The 26,669-nt window shown below is 48.7% G+C and overlaps 1 protein-coding gene across 4 annotated transcripts in view; it reads left to right on the forward strand.

Annotated features, from left to right (window-relative positions):
- The window catches only part of ccdc191 (coiled-coil domain containing 191), a 141,860-nt gene that overhangs the window by 74,722 nt on the left and 40,469 nt on the right, over window positions 1-26,669 (forward strand). For 3 of the 4 annotated variants that reach the window (XM_038802416.1, XM_038802418.1, XM_038802417.1), the window contains 5 exons: window positions 3,992-4,147; window positions 5,257-5,435; window positions 5,745-5,968; window positions 11,949-12,117; window positions 20,565-20,755. In XM_038802416.1, the coding sequence (XP_038658344.1) occupies window positions 3,992-4,147; window positions 5,257-5,435; window positions 5,745-5,968; window positions 11,949-12,117; window positions 20,565-20,755 (919 nt within the window). Of the gene's footprint in view, window positions 1-3,989; window positions 4,148-5,256; window positions 5,436-5,744; window positions 5,969-11,948; window positions 12,118-20,564; window positions 20,756-26,669 lie in introns of all 4 variants that reach the window. The other variant, XM_038802419.1, reaches the window with a different exon arrangement.

Below are 26,669 nucleotides of genomic sequence, written 5' to 3' on the forward strand. Positions count from 1 at the left end.
TGCCATCATCCGTTTCCATGCTGCCCCCTCCCCATCCATTACCCACCTGCGTATCATCGAGACATTAGCCGCCCAATAGTACCCAGAGAGATTGGGCAGCGCCAGCCCCCCTCTATCCCTGCCCCGCTCCAAAAAGACCCTCCTCACCCTCCGAAAAAAGGCCCTCGGAATGAAAATGGGGAGGCACTGAAACAAAAACAAAAACCTCGGGAGCACCGTCATTTTAACGGACTGTACTCTACCCGCCAACGACAGCGGCAGCATGTCCCACCTTTTAAACTCCTCCTCCATCTGCTCCACCAACCTAGTAAAATTAAGCTTATGCAAAGTCCCCCAACTCCTAGCCACCTGAACCCCCAGGTACCTAAAACTCCCCACTGCCCTTTTTAGCGGGAGCCTACCAATCCCCTCGTCCTGATCTCCCGGGTGTACAACAAACAGCTCGCTCTTGCCCAGGTTCAACTTGTAGCCCGAGAAACTCCTAAACTCAGCAAGAATCTCCATCACCTCCGGCATTCCCTCCACCGGGTCTGCTACATACAGCAGCAAGTCATCTGCATAAAGCGACACTCGGTGCTCCTCCCCACCCCGCACCAGACCCCTCCACCTCCCCGACTCCCTGAGCGCCATGGCCAGAGGCTCAATTGCCAACGCAAAAAGCAAGGGGGACAGGGGGCACCCCTGCCTCGTCCCACGGTAGAGCTCCTCCCATTTGTCGCTACACTCGCCATCAGGGCCTCGTACAGCAACCTCACCCATTTAATAAACCCCTCCCCAAACCCGAACCTCTCTAACACCTCCCACAAGTACCCCCACTCAACCCTATCAAAGGCCTTCTCCGCATCCAATGCCACCACAATCTCCGCCTCTCCTTCTGCCGCCGGCATCGTTATCACATTTAGCAGCCTTCGCACGTTAGTGTTCAGCTGCCTCCCCTTCACTAAACCCGTCTGATCTTCATGTATCACCCCCGGCACACAGTCCTCTATTCTAGTGGCCAAGATCTCCGCCAGCAACGTGGCGTCCACATTCAGCAGTGAAATTGGCCTATATGACCACACTGCAAGGGGTCCTTATCTCGCTTCAGGATCAGGGAAATCAGCGCCTGTGACATCGTCGGGGGCAAAACTCCCCCCTGCGCCTTCCTCCACTGTGTCTCCGCCTTTCTGGTGGTCAATAAATCAAACTTGGCCTGCAGGCTCCGCCGCTCCCCCAGCAATCCATCCTCCGGGGCCTCCACATACCTCCTATCTACACTCAGCAGCTCCAGTCTCTCCCTCTCCCTCCTCTCCCTCCTCTCCCTATGGGCTCGGATGGAGATCAGCTCCCCCCTAATCACTGCCTTCAGAGCCTCCCACACCATCCCCACCCGGACCTCCCCAGTATCATTGGCCTCGAGGTACCTCTCGATACATCCCCGAACCCTCCTACACACCTCCTCATCAGCCAACAGCCCCACGTCCAGACGCCAAAGCTGGCGCTGGTCCCGCACCTCCCCCATCTCCAGATCCACCCAATGCGGAGCATGGTCCGAAATTGCTCTCGCCAAATATTTGGCATCCTCCACCCTCGGGACCAGCCCCCTACTCAGGACAAAAAAATCAATGCGGGAATAAACCCTGTGCACGTGGGAATAAAAAGAGTACTCCCGAGCCCTCGGCCTCCCAAACCTCCAGGGATCCACCCCTCCCATCTGGTCCATAAACCACCTCAACACCTTGGCCGCCACTGGCCTCCTGCCTGTCCTAGAACTAGAACGATACAATGGGGGAATCCAGCACCATATTGAAGTCCCCCCCCATGATCAGGCCCCCCGCCTCCAGGTCAGGAATGCGGCCCAACATATGCCTCATGAAACCAGCATCATCCCAATTTGGGGCATACACATTTACCAACACCACCCTCTCCCCCTGCAGCTTACCACTCACCATCACATATCTGCCGTCACAATCAGCCACCACCGCAGACGCCTCAAATGCCACCCTCTTCCCCACCAGGATCGTCACCCCCCGGTTCTTCGCGTCGAGCCCTGAATGGAAAACCTGCCCCGCCCACCCATTCCTCAGACGAACCTGGTCCGCCACCTTCAGGTGAGTCTCCTGAAGCATGGCCACGTCCGCCTTCAGCCCCTTCAGATGCGAAAACACCCGGGCCCGCTTCACCGGCCCATTAAACCCCCGCACGTTCCACGTGATCAGCCGGATCAGGAGGCACCCCCCCCCCCTCCCCCGTCAACTAGCCATAGCCCAGTCGACTGCTCGCCCCTGGCCAGCACCCCCCACTCGGCCCGTTTCCCATGGCGATATGAACCTCACACCCTGGACCCGCACCAGCTCCTCCCTGGCCAATCCAGCAGCACCCGGTAGTCTCTCCCCTCCCCCCCCCGCCCCCCCCCCCCCCCCCCCCCCAGGCTAGGACCCCTCCTAGCCGCGGCGCTCCCTCCATAGTACTCCCGTGAGCCAGCTGACTTCTGCTGACCCCAGCAGCTCCCGCCCTAACTCTGACCCCTCCCGATATGAGGTCACCCCTCCCCCCCTGCAGCAGCTCCTTAGCACCGCTCCAGCGCGGGAAAACGGAACTGATATCCACACCCCTTGCCTCCAGCTCCACCCCCCTCGTCCCGCAGCACGGGAAACCAGAGGAAGGCCTGCGCTTTCCCACTGCCCCACCCCACCCCCTCAACACAGCTCCCAAATAGCAGTCCCAACCCCATACAAACAAAAACAGAACAACCACAGACCCCAACACCCCCCTTAAAACACAAAACCGTAACCAACATCATCCGAAAGCGGAAAAAACAAACAAACAGAATAGCCAGCAACAGCATCAGCAGTGATACAAAAAACACCCCACAGTCCCCAATCCCTAGTTCGAGTCCAACTTTTCAGCCTGCACAAAGGCCCACGCCTCCTCCGGGGACTCAAAATAGTCCTTGCAGGTGACCCACAAGCGCGCAGGCGGTAGCATACCGAATTTCACCTGCCTGCTGTGGAGCACCGCTTCCTCCGGTTAAATCCGGCTCTCCGCTTGGCCACCTCCGCACTCCAGTCCTGGTAGATACGCACTACCAAATTCTCCCACTTGCTGCTCCTCACCTTCTTGGCCCATTGCAGAACACACTCCCGGTCACTGAACCGATGGAACCGCACCAGCACCGCCCGCGGGGGTTCATTCGCCTTAGGCCTCCTGGCCAGCACTCTGTGGGCCCCCTCCAGCTCCCAGGAGAAGATGGAAAGATCCTGCCCCCACCAACGAGTTCAGCATCACGGCCACATAAGCCGGCAGGTCCGACCTCTCCAGCACCTCCGCGAGGCCCAGGATCCGCAAGTTCTTCCTCCTTGTCCGAAACTCCATCTCCTCAAAGCGATCCTGCCACTTTTTGTGGAGCACCTCGTTCATCTCCACCTTCCCCACGAGGGCCGAGACCTCATCCTCGCGCTCAGAGGCCTGCTGCTGCAACTCAAGGATCGCTGCACCCTGGGTTGTCTGGGTCTCCAGCAGCTTACTTGTCGTAACCTTCAGAGAGTCCAGTAACTCCACTTTCAGCTCCGTAAAGTAGTGCAGAAGGGCCGCCTGCTGCTTCTCCGCCCACTGCCTCCACTCCTCGGGGGCTCCACCGGCCGCCATTTTGTCCACCTTCCCCCGCTTTTCCAGGGAAGATGCTGCCGCTTTTTTCCTCGCCCCACTCCGGGTCCGCACCATAAATCCCGGGGGGTATTGCTCCAGACCCCTTTACACACCGGGAATCGTCGAATCAGCGCCGTTTGGGACCCTTAAAAGAGCCCACAAGTCCTATAAAAGCAGGAGCTGCCAAACGTGCGGCTTAGCTCTGCATTGCTGCCACCGGAAGTCTCAGAAAGTCCCATTCTCATGTTTGAATTGGGGATCATTAAAGTTTAAAGTTAATTGTTTATGGCAATAGCAATGTGCATTGTACTATAAATATCCAGTATAAACTGCCTGTCACAGTTTTTCCGTTCTTTCTATGTAGCTCAAGCGTTGCTCCATGAATGGATGAATTCCAAGATAAAGCCAGAATTAGAATATGAAGAGACTGAAGAGCAAGAACGCTACATTAGTAACACAGAGGTGTGCACATACTCATCACAGACGACCTCTAGAATGCCTGTATGTGAAAAATTTGATGGTGAGGCCATTTGTTGTGTCTGTCTTTTTTTTAAACTTTAAATTTTCAGACACGCTAAGGTTTTAATTGAAATACCAAGTGCTTCACCTATAAATATATATTTCAAGTTATTGTTTATACTTGTGCACTCCTTTATCAATTTATTTCTACACCAATTCAGTTCCTTTTGAATTCTCTTCACAAAAGGCAGTTACAATGGTTCCCCCAGGGGTAATTCCTGCAGTGGAGCCGGCTCGCCATCCAAAAACTTCAGTAGGTTTGTCAAACGTGATTGGAGTTTCTGGAGGACGTAACTCACAGAGTAGCTAAGGGTGAATGAGTGTGCTGTATTTGGATTTTCAGAAAGTTTTTGCTGAATTTCCTCATTAGGTTAATATGCAAAATTAAAGCACAGGGATTACAGGTAGCATATTGGCATGGATTGAAAATCTATCTAATCTATAGATATTTGTTTTTAAAAAGATAACATCAAAACATCTGTTTACCTAGTTTATGCTTCCTTCTAGTTCCAGTTATCTATTCTGGATTTCGTTGCATTCTTGGCTTTGATGGATTGAAAACGATAGCTCCAGATACCCTTTAATGAATCAGTACAGCAACGATTTAATGTAAAAAAAATCAAATGTCTGCCTACCAATGATAAACCAATTTGCAGCCCACAAAGCAAAAAGAATCTCAATGAGTAAATGTGATTGTGGCATTAACAAGAAATAAAGAACAGACTTCTGCTAAATAATCTTTTAAAAGGAAACAGGCATTTTAAAGTATTTTACCAGAAATTGGAAAGATCAAGAAGAACAAAAAATAATACTAAGATACCATTGGGAAAAAAAAGATGTTGGAATATTCCTTTTGTTTCAAAATATAGCTATTTAGAACAATGCAAACAAAGTTACTGACAAGTGAAAATAGACATGACAGTACAATAAAACAAAGGCAATTTGATGTTCTGAAGTCGAAAGATTTGAAAAGCACAAAGAAATATATTCCAGTCATTTGCTGGGGCATAATTTGGGCCAGTGCCTATGTTTGTCTTCGGCTTATTAACCACAAAAAGTCACCCCTTATCCAAGAGTTATTTATTATATATAATGAATGTATCATTACAGAATTGTATAGTTATTTGGAACAGGAAAAAGAGAGTGCTGCAGCAGAAACCTTTTTACAGCAACTCTTGGAGACAAAAGTGGTGGAGTCTGGCATCCTTGAGGATCTTGGGATCGATGAAGAAAGACAGCAGAAAAAGTACAAAGACCCTTGTCTCAGCATGGAGGCAAGACACCAACAGGTGTGTACCAGGTTGTAAAGAACAGTACTGTAGTTATAATCATCACTTAACTTACATTTTGGTCTGGAGAATTAAAATGTGTAGCCTATATGCTGTAGCACAACAAGCGAATCATCTTTTTTACTGCACAAGCATATAATTAATTTGAATATATTTTTAAAGAAACTGCCGTTTTTAAGTATTTTTGGTGTTTTTTACTTTTAAGGGGACTTCATGTTTCTTTTCTTAAATTAAAAAACAAACAGAATTATCTTGAAACCATGTAGACTTAGATTTCCAGGAATAATTATTCCAGTCCATAATTTAAAGGTGAGAGAGAACCGTCTGAAAAGGCAGGCTAAATTGGAGCAACAGAAGCAGGAGAAAACCATGAAGAAACTTGCTCAGGCTAAAGCTCAGCAGCTGCTACGAGATGAAGACAGGAGAAAAGCACTACAGGCCAAGAAAGAGGAAGAACATATTAAAAAAGAAATGGTGCAATTACGGAAAGAAATGATGGAAAAGAGATACATAATGGGTGAAGCAAAGCGAATGTAAGTTGATAATCAGTCAAAGTAACTACTTCAAGTGTTTATAATACTTTAATTAATTATGTATTATTTGGAGGAAGGAGAAAATGAAGTTTAAAAAATATGCATCTCTGAAATTAGAATTTGGTTTTATTTTTCCATTCAGAATATAATTTCCAGGAAATTATATCCTCTCCTTTAATATATTTGGACAATGCTTCATTTCTGTTATTAAGCTATTCATGTTAAGAGTACACACAAAGGATTCTTAAAAAAAAGAGTAAATGTTTTGCTTCTTTCACCTCACTTCTTGCCTTTCCATGTACTTTTATTTTTAAGTGGAAAAATCCATTCCAGAATTTAATGAAATAAAATTGCCTCCTTGGTACATCCAGGGGGACCCACATTGCTAAGGTAGTTTTAAGTGATCTATATTGGTAGTTTTAAATATTAGAAATATGATATAGATTTAAGTAGCTTCTTTTATTGTTTTTGTGAATCTAGTTAGATTCATGTTAAACAAAGGTGTTAGCGTGTATGGAGGTTTTTGATTTCAGTTCAAACATGTGCTGAGAGAATATACAATGGGAAAAGTAAACACCTTAGGGAAAGAATGAGATGTTGCTTAGCAACCACGGGCCACTTTTCGAGAGCAGACCTTTTCAGTTTTGTTCTGGATCCAGGCAGTTGGAAATAGAAAGCTAGAGTGTGAACAGCTCTCGGCTCTGCTTGAAGCAGGAAAGCCATATCGTGGAGTACTGAGCAAGAAAGCAAGTCCAGAAGTTAAAGGACTGTTAGTTTTGGAAACTAGGGAATGAAAAAGAAGCCCCAGGAAATTTGAAGTCAAAGGAACAAAGAGGAACTGCCATTGGAACAGGGTGCTGGTCACTGAAGCTAAATGCAGAGCTGGAAGTGCAAACCTGGGTAGGGAAAAGCCAGATAGATTGGAAGCAATTGTAAGTGCGGTGGAAGTTTGGATGCGGTGGCAATTCAAGACAAAGAAATACTAAAAGGATAGTTGGAAAGCCAGGAGGATCCTTGCTAAAACAGTGGAGAGGGAGCCTTGTTTGAAAGGATAGTTGGAAAACATGGAGTTGGCCCTATTACGTATTTTCTTTCCTTTTATGTACTAAATGATCTATTTGAGCTGCACGCTGAAAAGTACTTTTCACTGTACCTCGGTGCATGTGACAACAAACAAATCCAAGGATCCTTGATGAAAACAGTTGAGTGAAAGCATTGTTTGAAGGAAGATTTTAGAGCATGACTTTTGAGAATGGAGTTTGGAAGCACTTATGTGATGTGGGAGGATTTGAAGAAAATCCACAGAAGTTCGATTGGCATTGACCACTTTATTTCAGAGTGGAGTGTTTCTGAACACTGTCAACTTGTGGGTTTAAAGGGACTCCGTACTGACCACGACTATTATAGCACAATATATATTTCATAACCCATGTTATCTTTTAAATCCTGTGTACATTTGTGAAGATAAATGTGAGTGACAAAGTATTGTATTATAGTCAAGCTTTTCATGGTACATGGAGTTCCACGACAGCAAAACTGGTGCCGCACCTGGACCGATTCTGCATCTGTTGAAGGGGCCGGAGTTACGTTGAACAGAATTTATTCCAATGAGAAATGTTGCAGGATCTGCTGGTTTTGCGATTGACACTCAGGAGACTGACAAGCTGCAGCTGCATATACACACTTCAATCCTCATCCCAGAAAACAAGATGGCAGCAAGCAGAGCAGCTCCACGCTTCACCGACACTCTGTACCCTGGCTCGCGAAGGAGGCTGCCAGTCGCCGCCATTCGCCGTGCCTGCGTGCAGGTGGCAAAGACGGTCAGTGCCACCAGTAACACTATCCAGACCGTCCAGCAGTGCCCGAAAAAACTGCACAACCTCCTCAGGGCGGCCAGGGTGAATAGGCAACACTGTGCCCCTGGCACTAACCCGCGTCCCACACACCCGAAACACGACACCCCTCCCCCCAACCCGCAGGATGGCAGAACCCCCCCACCCTGCACCACATACTGGCACCCATACCAGCCGCCATGGCCAGGTGCCCTAGCCACTGAGGCCACCAGCTACCAACCCCCTGGACTGCATGCATTGGACTGTCTAACATTGTCGTTTTCTGTTTGCACCCCCCTCGCAGGAGAAGGCTGTCCATAATGGCCGGGAGAGGGAGAAAACAGTGGGGGGACCGCCGGACCTGTGGCACCTGAACGTTGAAGAGCAGAGGGCCCTGGACGTGGTCGGGGGACTGGGAGGAAAGAGAGGTCGCCGGGGTGGAGTTCGGCCGCGGGCGAGGAAGTGAGACCCTGCTGAGTTGCGGTTCCCCGTGACACATGTGTCAACCCCCCCCCCCCCCCCCCCCCCCCCCAACATCGCCCCATGCTACCCTCACCATCACCGCAGCCTCATTCCTACACCATCCCCACACCACCCCTCACCCCCACACCACCCCTCACCCCCACCCTCACCTTCAACTCTCCCCGGCCCTTGGTCTAATCATGCTCTTGTCATATATCTTGCAGGGCCTGCTGGAGATGGGGCTGGTCCATCTGGCATCCCCCGCCCCCAGCCAGTGCCACAGCTGGAGCCCCCTGTGAACCAACCACCAATGTCGAGAGCAGCTCAGACGGTAGCCCTCGACCTGAGACGTGGGACACCCTGGAGCTTGAGTCAGGATGATACTGACTTCCTGTCACATCTGTCTCCCAACACTCTCCATCACCCAGGAGACATTTACTTCGGTTGGGCACTTTAATGAAGAGGCTCGTGGGACACTATCTGGAGCGCACCACACATCTGATCTGGTACAGCAGGTGGTGGTGGAAACTCTCGAGGGGGTGGACGGTCGAAGGGCAGGTCGACCCCAGTAACTAGGTCTGTCCAGACAGGTTTCAGGCTTCTGGTACGGACAGTCCTATCAATTGTTAAGATGCTACCTGGAAATTGTAGCAGCGCTCCTGAGTGGGGCCAGTCACAGCAGGCCACGGCTGGGAAGGTTGACGGCATTGTCCAGGCGCTGGCCGACATGGCGCATACACAGAGGGAAGTAGCCCTGTGCCAGAAAGAGATGGCGCCGTCACTGGTTGATGTGACAAAGACCCAGAAGGTGGTGGCACAGTCGCAGGGCATTCAGCTTGGTATGACAACTGCTCGGCTCAAGATCAAGAAATTGCAGAGTGTGGTAAACTCAGCCCAACGCATCACACAAGCTTGCCACCCTCCCATTGATTCTGTCTACACCTCCCGCTGGCTCAGGAAGTCAGACAGGACTGTCAGAGACTCCTCCCACCCAGGCTTTGCCCTCTTCCAAACCCTTCCATCAGGCAGAAGGTACAGAAGTCTGAAGACCCGCACATCCAGACATAGGAACAGCTTCTTCCCCACAGCTTACTAGACTCCTCACGACTCTCCCTTGGACTGATCTGTTCCCTGTAAGACTACTATTCATGACGCCCTAGGCTGTTCTTGTTCTGCACTGTAACCAATCACTATTTGTTGATGTACCATTTGGCAATGTACTCTGTCGATTATTCTTTTGTCTACTATGTATGTACTGTGTATGTTCCCTTGGTCGCAGAAAAAAACTTTTCACTGTACTTCGGTACATGTGACAATAAAAATCAACCAATCAATGTGACGCAGTCCCAGACAGAGATGATCCACTCCCTGTGCTCCATAGTTGCGAGCATGCAGAGCCTGGTTGAGACCAGAGTGGGCATCCAGGACTGGCAGTTCCAGGAGGTGGGGAAGCCTCAGAGGATAGCTCCGCTTGCACCTCTGTCCCATGGAGTAGCCCGGAGGCCATTGGGCACCCTGAGGAAGGAAGAGGTGATGGGACCCATGACGTTGACTCCCACAGGGGAGGTGCCGGAACACCGCAACACCTCGGATTATCGCCTCTCCCCTCCTTATCTTTGGCGCATCTGGTGGGCAGCGGGCTGAATAGGGCGGCACCACGCCACCTGGGAGACCTGAGCAGCAACCGGGCCCACCCAAGCCCGGTCGTCCCCACTGCCGCCACCCCAGGGATCTGGTGGGACCATGTGATGGAATGGCCAGCTCACATGCAGGGATCACCCAGGGTCCGCACCCTGTAGTGCAGCAGGTATGTATCAAGGAGGGGATGGAGGGGGAGAGAAGAGTATGAAATGCGGTCAGTGTCCCTGGCCAGTCAAGTGTGCCAGGATGAACGCGACGTGCACACTGCCCGGGTATCGGGCACAGACATGCTTGATGTGCACCTGATGGTCACATATCAGCTTCACGTTCATCGAGTGGAACCTCTTTAGGTTTGTGCAGAGCGGCCTGCCATATGCAGGTGCGCGTAAGGGGACATACATCCAGTTGATTCCCCGGACCCGGGGCATGTCACTGCTCAGGCATCCTGGTGGGCTCGGTCCACATCAAAATGGATGTATTGAGCAGCCTGGGCATACAGGGCCTCCGTGACAGCACGGATGCACCTGTACACTGAGGTCTGTGAGATCCTGGACAGATTTCCACTCGGTGTCTGGAAGAACCCCATGGTATAGACGTTCAGGCTGACTATCACCTTGACGGCCACCGGAAGCGGGTGTCTTCCCCCATACCCCCGTGGTGCCAGTTGAGCCATGATCTAGCATATATGTTGCACTGTCTCCCTGCTCAGCCGGAGTACTCGACGGATGCCCGGTCCGGCAGGTCTTCGAATGACAGGCGCTGCCGGTATACGGCGCCTCCTTGGCACTTCATCCTACTTCTCCCTTGCTTGTTGGGCAGCTGGCTCTCCATCCTGGATGGCTGTCTCTCTGCGGCACTCTCCGCTACTACAGGGCCAGCTCGTACCGCCCCAGGGCATCCCCCAGGTCTGCAGCGACTACAGTAGTGGAAAGACGCCATTACTGGTTGAACTCCAATATCCAGTCTGCAGAGGGTGGAAGCATGGTGTGTACCCCTGTGCCCAACCAGGTGCAACGGGCTACCAGATGGCCCCGGTTGGCACAATGGGCTCTGCCCCTGCATGCTTTCACTGGGCCCTCATCTCCGCACACCTGGCCCCGTCGTTGCCCTGCACTGTGGGGGTCTCGGGCGCTGACGGCCATCCTGGTGCTAGAGGTACTGTCAGCTGGTGCTGCCCATGCCAACAGTATGCTCTGCAGTCCCCGCCTGCCGCCCCATAGGGGCTTCACTGGGCGTCGTCCTGGGTGGGCAGCCTGATGCCCTGCTGGTGGGTGGTGGCCCGGGTTAGGGAGGAGAGTGTTGGGGGCACCCATAAGGCCGGTGTCACACTGCAGAACCATGGACCAAGGTGGATGGTCAGTGGGGTGCTCAGCAAGATGGCTGCCTTGCAGGCAGCGGCAATGGCCCCTTTCCCAGCCCAGCCATGTCCAGCCTGGCAGCCAATGGTCACGCCTTTCTGTGTCCTGCCTTCTCTCCCTCCCTCATCAGCTACGTTGCTGATTTCACAATTTTTAAAAGCACAAATGAACCACGCAGCCTGCAACTCGGCCCATCGGAGGACCTGGTGAATACCGGGTCGGGCCCACTAATGCTATGCAAACGGTATTTACTGAACGTGCATTCTGGAATGCATTGATGCCGTTGTCGAGGTGATGGAGAATTGCAATTTGCCGTCTGATTTTGCCGTTGGAACCTATTCTCCAGCCATACGCATTTCCCAATTTCAGCGTCAGCCAATGGAGAATCCCACCCATGGTCTTTTGAGTCAGGGTTCCTTTCTGGGATCTTCCCGTCCAGTTATAACATTCACTGGGATTGTACCAATCAACTGTAACCCTACTTCTGAGGCTTGGTTTCCGCCAAGACCAGAATACTTAACTATAGGAATCCTTCATGAGGTTTTCCAGCACCTAAAAGTAAGTGCCTTTGATGGAAGCCTCAAAAGCATTTGAATGTTTTGACATCTACATCAACTTGGTAATTAAAAATAGCAAATAATCTCTTTCAAATTATCCAAATAATTTAGTGCAAATTTTGTTTTACAGTGAACGAGAGCATCTGGAGAAAGAGAAACAACGCAAACTGTTGGTTCATGAAAAAGTTAAGCAAGCGCTGATGGAGTTACAGGAACAGCAGGACCAGGAACATCGCAAGATTGAGCATCTTTGGGTGATGCAACAAGTTGAAGCCAGGATTAAATCTTACCAGCTTCGGGTGAGGGAGAGTTAATAATCTATAAAAACTATGGCCCTGAGTGGTGAAGGACCCAGTTACTATGCTAACAACATTACAATAGTTCTAGTTAAGTCAAACACCTGTGTATTCTTCAAATTTTAGTACTTTTACTGCATATTTGTCTGTTCATCACTAAGTTCAAGGCTAACTAGCACATAGCTTTGAAGGCTACCTCTGCAAGGGCACATTTTAAAGAGCCTTTCATCGTTGTTAATTTCAGTTAGGTGAGAATTCAGTAGTCTTGATATAATAGGCTTACACCGATATTCTAAGTTGTCCACAGTGTCAGGTTATGGGCCACTCATTAACACTGCTATCTTGGCCTCCCACCCTCCCAGCAGAAAGACCGTCGCATAGGCTTTCCTTATATTCCCTGGATTTAATCCTCCCTATATCGTTTGTTAATCTAGCCTGTAGCAGCAGTAGAACTCTTACTGCACTTAGTTGCACTAGATCAGGTTTGACAAAAGACCCTTTCGGGGACTAATTATCCACCGAGGGGAGGCGGTGGCATAGTGGTATTGTCACCGGACAGTAATCCACACTCAGGATAATGGGGTGGGGAACTGGGGTTTGAATCCCACCACAGCAGATGAAATTTAATTCAATAAAAAATCTGGAATTAAAAATTTTATGATGATCAATGTCGATTGTCGTAGAAACTAATTCCTTAAGGGAACTAAATCTGCGTCCTTACCTGGTCTGGCCTACACGTAACTCCAGATTGACAGCAATGCCGCTTAAAATGCCGCTCAATTCAAGGGCAATTAGGGACGGGCAACAAATGCTGACATTGCCTGTGACGCTCTCATCGATTCAATTCCCGTACTGGCCTCCCCGAACAGGGGCTGGAATGTGGCGACTAGGGGCTTTTCACAGTAACTTCATATGAAGCCTTATTGTGACAATAAGCGATTATTATTATTATTATTATTATTATTATTATTATCTAAACAGGAAGAGAAACTCCGGCAGGAAAAACGGGAGTGCATCCCATCTCTGTAGGTCCTTTTTAACTTCCTTCACCAGACTTGTCAAATTCCACTTGTGGATCCATGTCCAGTCATGGGCTATCTGGATCCCCAGGTAGCGGAATTTGCTTTGGGCTAGTTTGAATGGCAGTCATTCCGGCTCTGTTCATCCCCCTGTCAGGTTCACCGGGAATGCCTCGCTCTTGCCCAGGTTGCGTTTGTAGCCCGAGAAGGCTCTGAACTCCAGGAGTTGCGGAATTGCTTTCAGGCCGTTCTATGGGTCCAAGATGTAGAGGAACAGATCATCCGCATAGAATAACACTCTGTGCCCTCTGCCCCGTCTTTGGATGCCCTCCTAGCTTCGCACGTCTCGCAGAGTGATCACCAGGGATTCAGTTGCCAGGGCGAATAAGAGCAGGCACAGCGGGCATCCCTGCCTTGTGCCTCTGTGCAGCTGGAAGTACTCCGAGGTGGAGGTGTTGGACTGTACACTCCCCTTAGGAGCTTTGTACAGGAGTTTCATCCATGAGGTAAACCTCGTCCCTAGCCCAAACCTCAAAAAGGTACGTCCACTCGACAGTCGAAGGCCTTTTCTGCGTCCAGGAAGACGATCACCTCTGGTTAAAAGGAGTAAAAGGCTTTGTCAAAGGGTCATCTCGACTCGAAACGTTGGCTCTTTTCTCTCCTTACAGATGCTGCCAGACCTGCTGAGATTTTCCAGCATTTTTTCTTTGGTTTCGATCACCTTTGTTCTCTCCCTGGATGGGGTCGTTATTACATTTAGCAACCGCCTGATGTTCGTAGTTAGCTGTCTACCCTTGACAAAGCCCGTCTGGTCCTCTGCCACCACCTCCGGTAGGCAGTTCTCCAGTCTTTTGGCCAGGACTTTAGCGAGTATCTTCACGTCAACGTTGAGCAGCAAAATGGGTCTGTATGAACCGCATTCCGTTGGGTCTTTGTCTTTTTTGGGTATCGGTGATATTGTGTCCTGTGTTAGCGTTGGAAGTAAAGTGCCCCTCGCCAACGAGTCTGTGAACATATCCTGTAAGTTTGGGGCCAGGGCTGGTGTGAATCTTTTATGGAAGTCCGCCAGGAACCAGTCGGGTCCTGGCGCCTTCCCCGCCTGCATGGAGCTCATGCTCCACATGATCTTTCCCAGTCCTATTAGTTCTTCCACTTCCCTCACCTATCGACCCCATGACTAGCATATCCAGTCCATCGAGGAACCATTTCATCTCCGCGTTCTCGTCGGGGGTTTTGGAGGTGTACAGCCCTCAGTAGAAGGTCTTGATCGCTCGGTTAACCTCTTTTTGCTCGGTTACGACTCTGCCTGTCCTATTCTTCACCTGAGCTATCTCTCTCGTGGCAGCCTGCTTTCTCAGCTGGTGAGCCAGTAGGTGGCCATTTTGTTTCTCCGTGTTCATAGAAGATCTCCCTTATCTGGCGGAGTTGGTCCACTGCTTTCCTGGTGGATAGCAGATTAAAGCCCATTTGTTGCTTTTTCCTCTCTGTCAGAAGCTCCACGGTTGAGGCCTCGGGGTACTTTTTGCGACCTCCAGATGGAGTCGATCAGTTGTATCCTGGCGTCCCTCTCTTCCCTGTCCCTGCGCGCCTTGTAGACTGTCATCTCTCCCCTAATCACAGCCTTCAGTCGCTCCCAGAACTTGGAAGGTGAGACTTCCCCGTTCTGGTTATTAGTAACATTCTTGCCTCTGGCCTGTGATGTTTTCTGTCAGAAGGCCTTATCGGCCAAGAGGACCATGTCCAACCTCCATGTGGGGCATTCACGGCCCTTCTCCAATCTCACATCCACGTAAAGCGGAGCGTGGTCAGAGGAATAGTGAGGGGTATTCCGCCCTTACTATTTCTGAAAGCACTGCTTTCCTCATTGCAAAGATGTCTATCCTTGAGTATGCTTTGTGGACCGGTGAAAAGAATGAGAATTCCTTCTCACCAGTGTGTAGAAACCTTCATGGGTCCACTGCCTCCCATCTGCTCCATGAATGCTCCCAGTTCCCTAGCCATGCCTGTCCTTTTCCCCAATCTAGGATTCGATCGGTCCTTAAGTAGGTCCTGTACACAGTTGAAGTCGCCCCACCATGATCAGTTGATGTGCATCAATGTCGGCATTTCCGCCATGGTCTTTTTTAAGAAGCCTGTGTCATCTCAATTGGGCGAGTACACATTTACCAGCACTACTGGTGCCCCGTCCAGGCACCGCTGACCATGACGTACCGCCTTCTTTGGTCCGTAACCGTCCTTGTCGCTGTGAACCTCGTCCTTTTGCTAATCAATATGGCTACTCCCTTGTCCAGTTACACAAGTGGCATGTTTGTCCCACCCAGCCCTTTCTTACCCGCAATCGGTCCTTCTCCCTCAGATGAGTCTCCTGCAGAAAAACTATGTCGGCTTGCAAACTTCTTAAGTGGGCGAAGACTCTGGATCTTTTCACTGGGCCGTTAAGTCCCCTGACCTTCCAGGTGATAATCCTGGTGGGGGGGGTTTTGTCCTTCCGCTTCTGCGGGATCAACACTACTTACCTGGTGGATGCATCCCTGCATACCGGGGTTTCCCTTTGTTAAGGGGCCGTCCAAAATGGCCACGTTCACTGTTCTTACCAGGGGGCACCCAACGTGGCCACCAACTATGAGTACGTCACGTGGGTGGGCCCCTGCACTCCGGGGTTTCCCTTAGTTCAGGGACTCTCCAAAGTGGCTGAATGCGGCACCATTTATCTCCTCAGCCTGCAACCTACCTGCCGAAGCTAATCCGAAAACCAACTCTTTTTTTTTTCCCGTTCAGTTGCTTTTGTGTTCTCCCCCTCCACCCCGCCGTGTCGCCCTTTCCCTGTCTCCCCCTATGCATTTCCCTTCCCCGTCACCACCCCCTCCCCGATCAGGCGCTCCCTCCCTTGCTGTCTGCCTTTCCATGCTAGCTGTCCCTGCTAGTGTGGTGGCTCCCCTCCCAAGGCTGCTCTAGCCGCTAACTTATGCTCACCGACTGCTGCTTTCTCTGCCTATACCCTCACCTGCATTCTCCTGTCCTCACTCTTTCCTGTGACCTGGTCTTTTTGATCAGAGCGAGGCAACACAGTCACTGTCAAATGAGTCTCTGTTTCTTTAGCGATCCTCCTCTGATCAACCTTGACCATTGCCTCGCCTGCCCCTTGCCCAGGACGTTGGTTCACACAAATTTGTTCGCCTCCGCCGGGGTATTGAAATAGTGCTCTTTGTTCTGTTATGTGACCCACAGCCAAGCTGGGATCAGCATACCAAATCACACCCCGATGAACAGGGCCGACATCGCCTGGTTAAACTCAGCCCTCCCTTCTGCCAGATCTGCTCCAATGTCCTAGTAAATTCAGATTTTGTGTCCTGCCTAGGTGCTCGCTTTTGTCTAGGGTGCCTACCGCAGGATCCTCTCTCGATCCTGACAGCGTCACAATGATCGCCCTCCACTGCTCTTGGGGTTCGGCCTGAGCTACATCAATGGGAACGAAGTAGAAAGGGTCGAGAGCTTCAAGGTTTTAGGTGTCGGGATCACCAAAAACCTGTCCTGGTCCCCCCCATGCCGACACTATAGTTAAGAAAGCCCACCAACGACTACTTTCTCAGAAGGCTAAGGAAATTTGGCATGTCACCTATGACACTCACCAACTTCTACAGATCCACCATTGAAAGCATTCTTTCTGGTTGTATCACCGCCTGGTATGGATCCTGCTCTGCCCAAAACCGCAGGAAATTACAAAAGGTCGTGAATGTAGCCCAATCCATCACGCAAACCAGCCTCCCATCCATCGACTGTCTACAATTCCCGCTGCCTCGGAAAGGCAGCCAGCATAATTAAGGACCCCATGCACCCCGGACATACTCTCTTCCACCTTCTTCCATCAGGGAAAAGATACCAAAGTTTGAGGTCACATACCAACCGACTCAAGAACTGCTTCTTCCCTACTGCCATCAGACTTTTGAATGGACCTACCTTGTATTAAGTTGATCTTTTCTCTACACCTTGCTATAACTAACATTATATTCTGCAGTCTCTCCTTCCTTCCCTATATACGGTATGCATTGTTTGTACAGCATGCAAGAAACAATTCTTTTCACTGTACACCAATACATGTGACAATAATAAATCAAATCAAATCAAAAATGCGCGCTGTGTCGAGCTCTGGCGGATTGGGGAAGCTGTCTCTCCCGACTAGGTTACGCATTTGAGCAACGTAGCCGCTCGGATCTCTGCCTTCTGGCAGCCCACGATCCGAAAATTTTGTTGTCGGGAGCTATTTTCTTGGTCCTCGACTTTCCCCTTTAAATCCTTTTGGGCTGCTACCAACCTTTTCACTTCTGCATCCAGGGCGATGATTCTGTCTCTCTGGTCTGCCGAGGCCTTGTCCAGGTCGAGGATTCTCCTCTCCTGTGCCTCCACTTTATTCCCCAGCCCATCGATTGTCTTTTGCATAGTGACCATAGCCGCTGTCACCGCCACCTTGACAGCCACCTGTATTTCTATCCTGATCGCCTGTTTCATGGCAGTCAGCTCCTTCATGAGGAAGTTCTACCATCTGTGGGGGGGGGGGGGGGGGGGGGGCGCGAGGCTGATGCTTGGGTCGTTGGTCTCCCTCTCTCCTGGTTGGCGGCCCCTTCACCTTGTCCGCCTGCTGCTAGTGGCCCTTCCCGCCACTTCTGCCGTCCCTTTGACCCCTCGAGCTCCCATTTGCGGGCATTTTTGTGTGGTTGTTGAGGTAAATTTGCCTTTGAATTTTTGGACAAAATTAGTCTAAAAGTGCCGATTTACTTCTTGTCTCGAGGAGAGCCACCTGATATACGTCCGCTCAGCACATCGCCGTCACCGGAAGTCTGTTAGTGCCTCTGCTCGCCTCAACTGACGAATGAAGACAGATTTGAATACTCACTGCCAGTTGAATTATTACAAGTTTATTATAGCTATGTCTCTATTTAAACAGTTACATAAGCTTAAGACTCACGACTTGAATCAAAGATATACTACCTGATTAGAGAGACCTTGACCAGATTCACTCTGAAGGGTAGGTGCTAGTGAGCCTTTAAACTCAGGTCTGATGTCTTGCGAATGTTGTTCCCGGGGTTATCGCTGGTGAATCTCGGTGGTGCTGTACAATACATTCGGCTTCTAGACGTCATTTGAACCTTGTTCTCGATGTTCCCAAAAAGTGTTATCAGTGAAGTTGTTGTCCTACAAAAGTTATTCTGCTGAGAAACTGTTTTCTCACATAGACAAATCTGTTGGCATCTTTACCATCATTCTTCACAGCTCTGTGCTAGCCATTGTCCTCTTTTACCATCATGCCTTTCAGCTCAATGTTGGCAATTGTCCCACTCGGCAATGTTATGATCAGTCTTGCCGAGAGTATCCTTTATTGTGAAGTCCTAATTGGGGAGCTCCCTCGTTCCCCAGTACCGCTGCCATTTCCCAATTAATTGAAACCCACTTCTCCCCCACCAGTCATTGAGCCACACATTCAATTCTCTGATCTTATTCATCATATGACCTCTTTCCTAGTCTTACCTTAACCTTAGCACTTGAAATGAAAATGAAAATGCCTTGATAGGCAACACAGCCTTTGTGACTCATGCTCTTGGCTGCAGAGAAAATATCTATCTCCTTAACTATACTGCCCTCTATATTACGACGTTTGTTTTAACTCTCAATTTGAATGGTCCTAAACAGGATTAATTGATACATATTACGAGGTCTGAAATAGCCTTCTGTTTATTTGGTTCCAGAATGTATTGTTCTTAGAAATTGTCCTGAATACATCATATGAGCTCATCCTCCATTCTACTTTTGCCAATTTAATACATTCAATCTCGATCAAGATTAAAATTTCCCACGATTATTGCAGGACCTTTCTTTTAAACGTCTATTATTTCTTGGTTTATCTTACAATGTAGTTACTATGTGAGGGCCTTTAAATTACTCCCACCTGTGACTTCCTTCCTTATTTCTCTTCTCCACCCAAACTCATTCCACATCTTGATCTTCCAAACCAAGATTATTTCTCATAAGGGTACTAATTTCATCCTTATTAACAGCGGTACCCTACCTTTCCTTTCTCCTGGTCTTTCCGAAACAAAAATACCCCTGAATATTCACGTCCCACTCTTAGTCACCATATACATTTCTGTGATGGCTATCATGTCATACTCATTTATTTCTATTTGTGCTATAAATTCCATCTGTTTTGGTACGAATGCTGCAAATTTTCAGATAAAAAGCTTTTAATTTTGTGTTTTACCAATTTTTCCTTCTTTGACCTTATTTGCTGGTGTACTCTTATGTTTGTATGCCCTGTACCCTCCTATAAGACTCTGGTTACCATATTGCTACCTTGTCTTTTCTCTCTAACTTTCCAGATCTCTCCTCATATGAACATGCCTCATTGTTATATGGTTTAAAGCCCTATCCACGCCTTAGTTATATAATTTGACAGGACTCTGGTCCTCGTGTGGCTCAGATGAAGACTGTCATGATCGTACAGTTCCTTCCTTCTCCAGTATTGCTACCCCAAGGTTTGAAATCCACTTATCCCCTCCCAGTCGTTGAATTCTCTAATCTTATTTACCATATACTAATTTGCTCAAGGGTCATGTAGCAATCGAGAGATTATTACCTTTGAGGTTCTGCTTTTTAATTTGGTTCCTGCCTGCTCATATTCCCTTAGCAGGACTCCTTCAGAATCGTACCTATGTCATTGGTACTCATGTGGTCTACGAAAGCAGGATTCTTCCCATCCCATTCCATGTTGCTCTCCAGCCCTGAAGAGATGTCCTGAACTCTGCACTAGACAGGCAACACATCATTTGGACTCATGCTTTTGGCTGCAGAGAAAATATCTATCCCTTTAACTGTACCATCCTCAAAATTACGACGTTCCTTTTAACTCCCAATTTAAGTGGCCTCCTGTACATAGTGCTGTGGTCAGTATGCTCATCCTCCTGCAGTCCGTGCTCTTGTCCATGCAAATTAGAAGGGCATAGAATCTGTTTGACAAGGGCAAAGGCTGAGGCTCCTTCGTTGCTTCCTTCAGGATTCCCATACCTTCATAACCTGCCGTCAAACCCTCCTGTCCTTGACCAGGGACCAAATCTAAATTACTTACCCTAAAGAGTGTGACTGCCTCCTGGGAAAAAAAGTGTCTGGATAACTTTAACTCTCACTGATGCATCACACTGTCTGAAGCCCTGACCCCAACTCAAGGACCCTGGGCCGAAGTTTCTTGAGCTACAGACACTTACTGCAGATGTGATTGCTGTGAATCATTCAGCTGTCCGCCAGCTCCCAAATATTACAGCTGCAACACATCATATGCACATGGAATTAAGCCCTTATCTGACATAATGATCTGAAGAGGACTCTACTATTTTTAAACCTTATTGATATGCCAGTAAACTAATATTTACTATTTAAATATAGTGTTTGCAGAAACATTTTTCAGTTTGGTATAAACTGGTTCTGGAACGCAGGATTAAAATGGGTAAAGCCAGGGCCTTATTTGATTGGAAGAGTCAGCACCGAGCTTTCCAGGCCTGGAGAATGTATACATGGGGAAGGAAACTGGAGCAAGAGGTGCAACGCACTGAAATGGAGCTACGAGAGGAAAAAAGGTAGGCATTATGTAGAAATCATTCTTCTTTAGAATGGCTATCTGTAGTCTAGGTTGTTTCTGATTCATTCTACAGAAGGCACGCATATAAGGAAAATATTCTCAAGTTGACTTTGTGCAGTATAAACCCACTTAATGGTGCAACAGGGATTTTACTGCACGTGTTGAGTAGGAAAACCAATCATTATTTCTTCAAGAATTAATCACATCAGAACAGAGTTTCCATTTTTGGATGAATTGATGCTTTTTGAAGTTTTTTTTCTCAAGCTTCCGCTCAAATCTAATTGCATTTTGCAAAATGTAAAATCAGCCATGAACCAGAATAGTGCTTTAGACTATAACTTAAGAAATAATTTTCAACTAAAAAAAATATTTTGGACGGGATGGTGGTGCATTGGTTCGCACTGCTGCCTCACGGTGTCAAGGACCAGGGTTCGATCCCGGCCTCGGGTCAATGTGGTGTGTGGAGTTTGCACATTCTCCCCGTGTCTGCGTGGGTCTCACCCCCACAACCCAAAAAAACGTGGAGGATAGGTGGATTGGCCATGCAAAAATGCCCCTTAATTGGAATTGTGTACTCTAAATTTATTTTTAAAAACTTTTTAAAATATTCCTTGATATAAAAGAGTGGTTACTTGGTGCAGTTTAATCATCGATACCCAGTCCCCCACCTGTGAGTTTCCTGTTTTTTAAATGACTAATAATGTACAAAATCATTTACAATTTATATTGTGTACAGCAGTCAGCGTCTTGGTACAATAAAATATACCAAAGCTTTTCAAACGTGCCTATTCGTATCCCGAGCCTCCTCAAAAGCTCACAAATAGACACAGTTAGTGAAATCCTGTTAATGGTGATTAATTTTACTTGAGCGCATGGTCAATTTTGTGTACAGGTCCTGTTTCTAGTGAAATGTTTCTTAAACTACAGCAAAAGATGCGGGAAACTCGATTTGTACTGAATAAAGTTTGCGCTTGAAATTCTGCAATATTTGTGCCAGTTTGTCTTTTCTCAGTTAATGGCACTCAGAAAACCAGCGCAGCCTAGTGGAAAATCTAACCCTTTATTCTTAGTATCCAAGGAAATTGTAGAATCATCTACTGAAAACAATGATAAAAATTCCAGATTCCTGTATAATAAAAATGGAATTTGACTCATTCACTTGTATTCATGATGATCCAAATCATCCGATCTGCATCGGAACCACTTTGTCCAACATTAATGTGGTGAATGTATTCACCTAATGCATGAGCTGTCTGTATGATACTGTAACCTATGGCCTGGAAGTGGTGATACGAGCTACTTCCAGGTACTGTACTGTAACCCCGGTGGCCTCCGCTCTCACCGGGGCATATATAGACCGGCCACCTGTGGGTGGCACTCATCTGTACAACTGGCTCGGCAAGTTCATGATTAATAAAGCCTAATGTTCACTCACTCCCTCAGTCTCTTGGTGAATTGACAGTTCATCAATTAATCAGACTGAAAATTACCCACTTACCTGGGTACGTTTAAAAAGGCGAGGCTTCCAATCCACAATGCAGAAGAACTCTCCCAGTGCAGGAATCCATGCAGAGGGAATCAGTTCTGAAACCACACCTCATTTTTACGACACTAGCTGCCATTAGATAAGTTTAAATGTTCAGTGTGAATGTTAGTGAATGGGTGATTGGATAGAGTGGTAGGATGAGTAAGGCAATTTGGAAGGGTGGCAGGAGGTGAGGTGACAGGTGGGCAATGTGGCAGGTGAGCAAGATGGCAAGTGGGTCAGGATAGTCTGGTCTGGTCAGGGAGGGTTGTCAGGTCAGGGACTAGTCAGGTCAGATCTGGTCAGGTGATCTGAGGTTAGCATGTTAGGGAGGAGTGGTCGGGTGGGGAGGAGTAGTCCTTCGGTTGCTGGAGGCCAGTCAGGTTAGGTTGGTGGGTTTGTCAGGTCAATGGAAGTTTTTGGGGAGTTAGGGCTAGGAACGTAGGAAATAGGACCAGGAGGAGGCCACATGGCCCCTCATGCCTGTGTTGCCATTCTTCTAGATCATGCCTGATCTTCGGTTTCCTGGTACTGGTATTGGGATAAGTGGGAGCTGTACCTTTGGGACGGTCTACACCCGAACTGTGTTGGGGCTGATGTTCTAGTGAGCCATATAAATAGGGAAGTAGAGAGGAGTTTACAATTAATGAAGACAAGGGATCAAAATTTGGTAAGATGTGGTAAATCCAAGCGTAGAGAAGGCAAGAGAGAAAGGTATCAATATGAGAAATGATACACAGAATGAGACAGGAAGGGATAGAGAATGTAAATCTCAGGCTAAACTAGCAGATAAGGACAAAACTGAAGGTGCTGTATCTGAATGCACATTAAATTCAAAGCAAAACAGATGAACGGATAGCACAAATTATAATCTGATAGCCATTTTAGAGACTTTGCTGCAGGATAACAGATTGGGACCTGCATCTTGAAGGGTACATGGCAATTAAAAAGGACAGGAAGCTAGGAAAAGATGGAGGGAAAGCTCAGTAATTAATAATGGATATTCGCACAACAGAGAGGGTGCCCTAAGTTTAGGAAACGAGGATGTAGAAACAGTTTGAGTAGAAATGATAAGATAAGAAGTGACTTGTGGGAGTAGTTTACAGGGCCTCTAACAGTAATTAACAGCAGGACAGAGTATATAGGAAGAAATAATAGGAGCTTCTCAGAAAGGGACAGTGATGATCATGCGGGATTTTAATTTGCATATAAACTGAGAAAATCAAATGGGCAAAGGTAGCCTATATGATGAGTTCATGGAACATTTTGGGGATAATTTCTTAGAACAACACATTCTAGAGCCAACCAGAGAGCAGGCTACACTAGACCTGGTGATGTGCAAAGAAATCAGGTTAATTGATGACCTCATAATCAAGGCACCCAGAGGTAGCAGGAATCAGTATATGATTGAATTTTACATTCACCCTGGGTCCTGAAAACGCCATGGGTCCACCATACCCATCCTCGCCATAAACCCCCTCAGTTCCCTCACTATTCGTACCTTACCCATTGACCTGGGGCACGACCTATCCACCCTCGGCACCAGAACACAGTTAAAATCTCCTCTCATTATCAACTGGTGTGTGGCCAAATCCGGAATCGCTGCCAGTAACCCCCTCATAAAACCCACATCATCCCAATTTGGGGCATACACATTTACCAACACCACCAGTGCCCCTTCCAATATCCCACTCACATATCTCCCACCTGGATCCCTCACCTCCTTCGCACTCACAAATCCCATTTTTTTGCTTATTAAAATCGCCACTCCCATAGATTTCAAATCAAACCCCGAGTGAAAAACCTGCCCAACCCACCCCTTCCTTAACCTAACCTAGTCCTTCACACAGACATGTGTCTCCTGCAGAAAGACCACCCCCGATTTAAGGCACCTGTGGTGCGTGAACACCCGTGACCTTTTAACCGGCCCATTCAGTCCCCAGACGTTCCACGTTACCAGCCTTACCAGAGGCTCACGCCTCCAATCCCCTCTACTGTCCGTCATCTTCCCTATTTAACTCCCGCCCCCTTAATTCCACCCTATACCTAGCCCATCCCAGGTGGACTCTTCCTCCGCCCTTGACCATGTCATCTCTCCCCTGCCACGTCACAATAACCTCCCCCCCCCCCCCCCCCCCCTGCCCAAAGGCACCTCTTAATGACCTCCCCCTCCCTCTCTCCCCCCCCCCCCCCCACCACTCCTCAGCTCAAGGAGGAAGGCTCCCTGCTGACCTTACCCTCCCCCACCCAAACAAGGACTTTTCCTGAACTCCAGGCAGCGTTCTCCAAAAGCAAACAAACAGAACCCCACCTCCACCTCCAGAGCCACCATACGATCGCTGTGGTCTGAGATCACTCCTTTGATTTCCCGAATCTGTAACCCTTGCACCTCCAGACACTTCTCCACCTGTTCCAAAGAACTCTTTGGGGGTGCCACAGCTCCTCCAATGGTCTTTTGAGCAACCCTCACGCATTTCCTTCCTCTGCCGGCAGAATGCGTCTTCAATAAACGTCATCAGTTTCTCCATCTTACGGTGGCTGCTGCAGAAAATGCTCCCTCCAACATTCACCTCCGCCTTTTCATCGAAATTCCACCCAGCATCGGGTAAAAAGAGCTTCTTTCTGTGCCTTTAAGCAGGAGCTGCCCTGTATGTGACCACTCACTCCCTGGTCACAACCAGAAGTCATGCTGAACTATAATACTGGCACGCATATCCAGTGACCACTTTGTTCTCAGCTTGCTTTCTACTGGTTAGGTATGTAGCCACCTGCAGAATGAATAGCTTCATCCTTCTTCTGCATAACTAAGTCCCAACATGTACACCTATCTGGAAACGGGTATAGGGTGGATACGTGGGTTTGAGTAGGGTGATCATGGCTCGGCACAACATCGAGGGCCGAAGGGCCTGTTCTGTGCTGTACTGTTCTATGTTCTATGTATCCAAATATATCTTGACTGATCTTGACATTGAAACCATACAACTTTCAAGCGCACAGGATGATCACTTAGTCCACCATGCCTGTGCCTGGTCTTTAAAATAGCTATCCACTTAATTTCTTTTTTTTAATTAGTTCACTTCCCTTTTAAAAGCTATTATGTGGACGTCATGTGACGTAGGTGAGCAGGGCGGCCGCAGCAAGAAGAGCTCCTGCCGGTGGCCATGATTTGCGGTGATTTCGGGGATTTCCTCGAGTCATTACTCACCCCCCGACTATCGTCGGTCTTTGGGGCCATCACGGGCAGCTAGCGCGGCTGGTTTAAAAACCGGCGAAGAACCCCACGTGCGTGTCGGGCGGCGGGGAGTGAGGCACTGGGTCCAGCGTGGCGCGGAGGTCGGAGCAGCATGGGCGGAGCTAAAAGGAGGCCGAGGCGGCAGGCCCGAGGCCAGGGCACGATGTAGATGGGGTGTCCCACATCGGATGGCTCCCACCTAGGAGGAAGTAAGAAGGCTGAAGTCCGGTCCCAGGGGAGCTCTGGGGGAAATGTAGAGGAGAAGAGAAAGAAGGTTTAAAGATGTTTGGTGAAAGTTTTTTTTTCTGCCCTTTTTCCCCCTTTTTTTTTCGTGTCTGAAGGAAGAAAATTTGTTTTTTTCAAAAAAAAACTATTCAGATTGATGAAGGACAGGAGGGTGGAAGGGGAGAGAAAGGAAAAGAAAGAAAGAAAGAAAAACAATAAGCCGCTAAAGGATGCGAAGAGCAGCGTCGAAAGGAGGAAACGCGGGTTCGCCGCTGAATGAGAGGACAAGCAAAAGTGCTGACAAGATAGCAGAAGCTAAGCTGCAAGGCGGGCCGCACTACTTACAGTGGAGAAGATGACCGAGATGATAGCGGTGGAGCTGGAAAAGCAGTTGGCGAGGCACATCGAGGCCTTGAGGAAGGAGACGGTGGTCGCATTGAAGTCATTGGTGGAGGAGGCAATCGCCCCGGTGAGGGTGGCGGTGGCAAAGACATCGGCTGAGGTGAGAGAGCAGGGGAGAAGATGAAGGAAGTGGAGTAGGCCGTGTCACGGCACAGTGACCAGGTCACCTCGATGGGGGACGAGCTGCGGAGGGTGGTGCAGGTCAACAGAGAACTCCGAGCAAAGCTCGAAGACTTGGGGAACAGCTCAAGGCGGCACAATTTGAGAATTGTGGGCTTGCCCGAAGGGACAGAGGGCCCAAGGCCAACACAATACTTCGCTAAGAAGTTGGTGGAGCTGATGGGGGAGGGTCAGAACCCGTCCTGGTACGAACTAGACCAAGCTCATCGGTCATTATGGCCAAAGCCCAAACGAGCCGCCAAGAGCAGTAATTATCTGCTTCCATAAGTTCTGCATGAAGGAGAAGGTATTAAGCTGGGGAAAGCAGAAGCGCGAGGTGCTGTGGGGTGGTACTGCTGTTCGGATCTA

The sequence above is a fragment of the Scyliorhinus canicula genome, chromosome 7 (genome assembly GCF_902713615.1).
Source record: "Scyliorhinus canicula chromosome 7, sScyCan1.1, whole genome shotgun sequence".
In the NCBI taxonomy this organism is placed as follows: domain Eukaryota; kingdom Metazoa; phylum Chordata; class Chondrichthyes; order Carcharhiniformes; family Scyliorhinidae; genus Scyliorhinus; species Scyliorhinus canicula.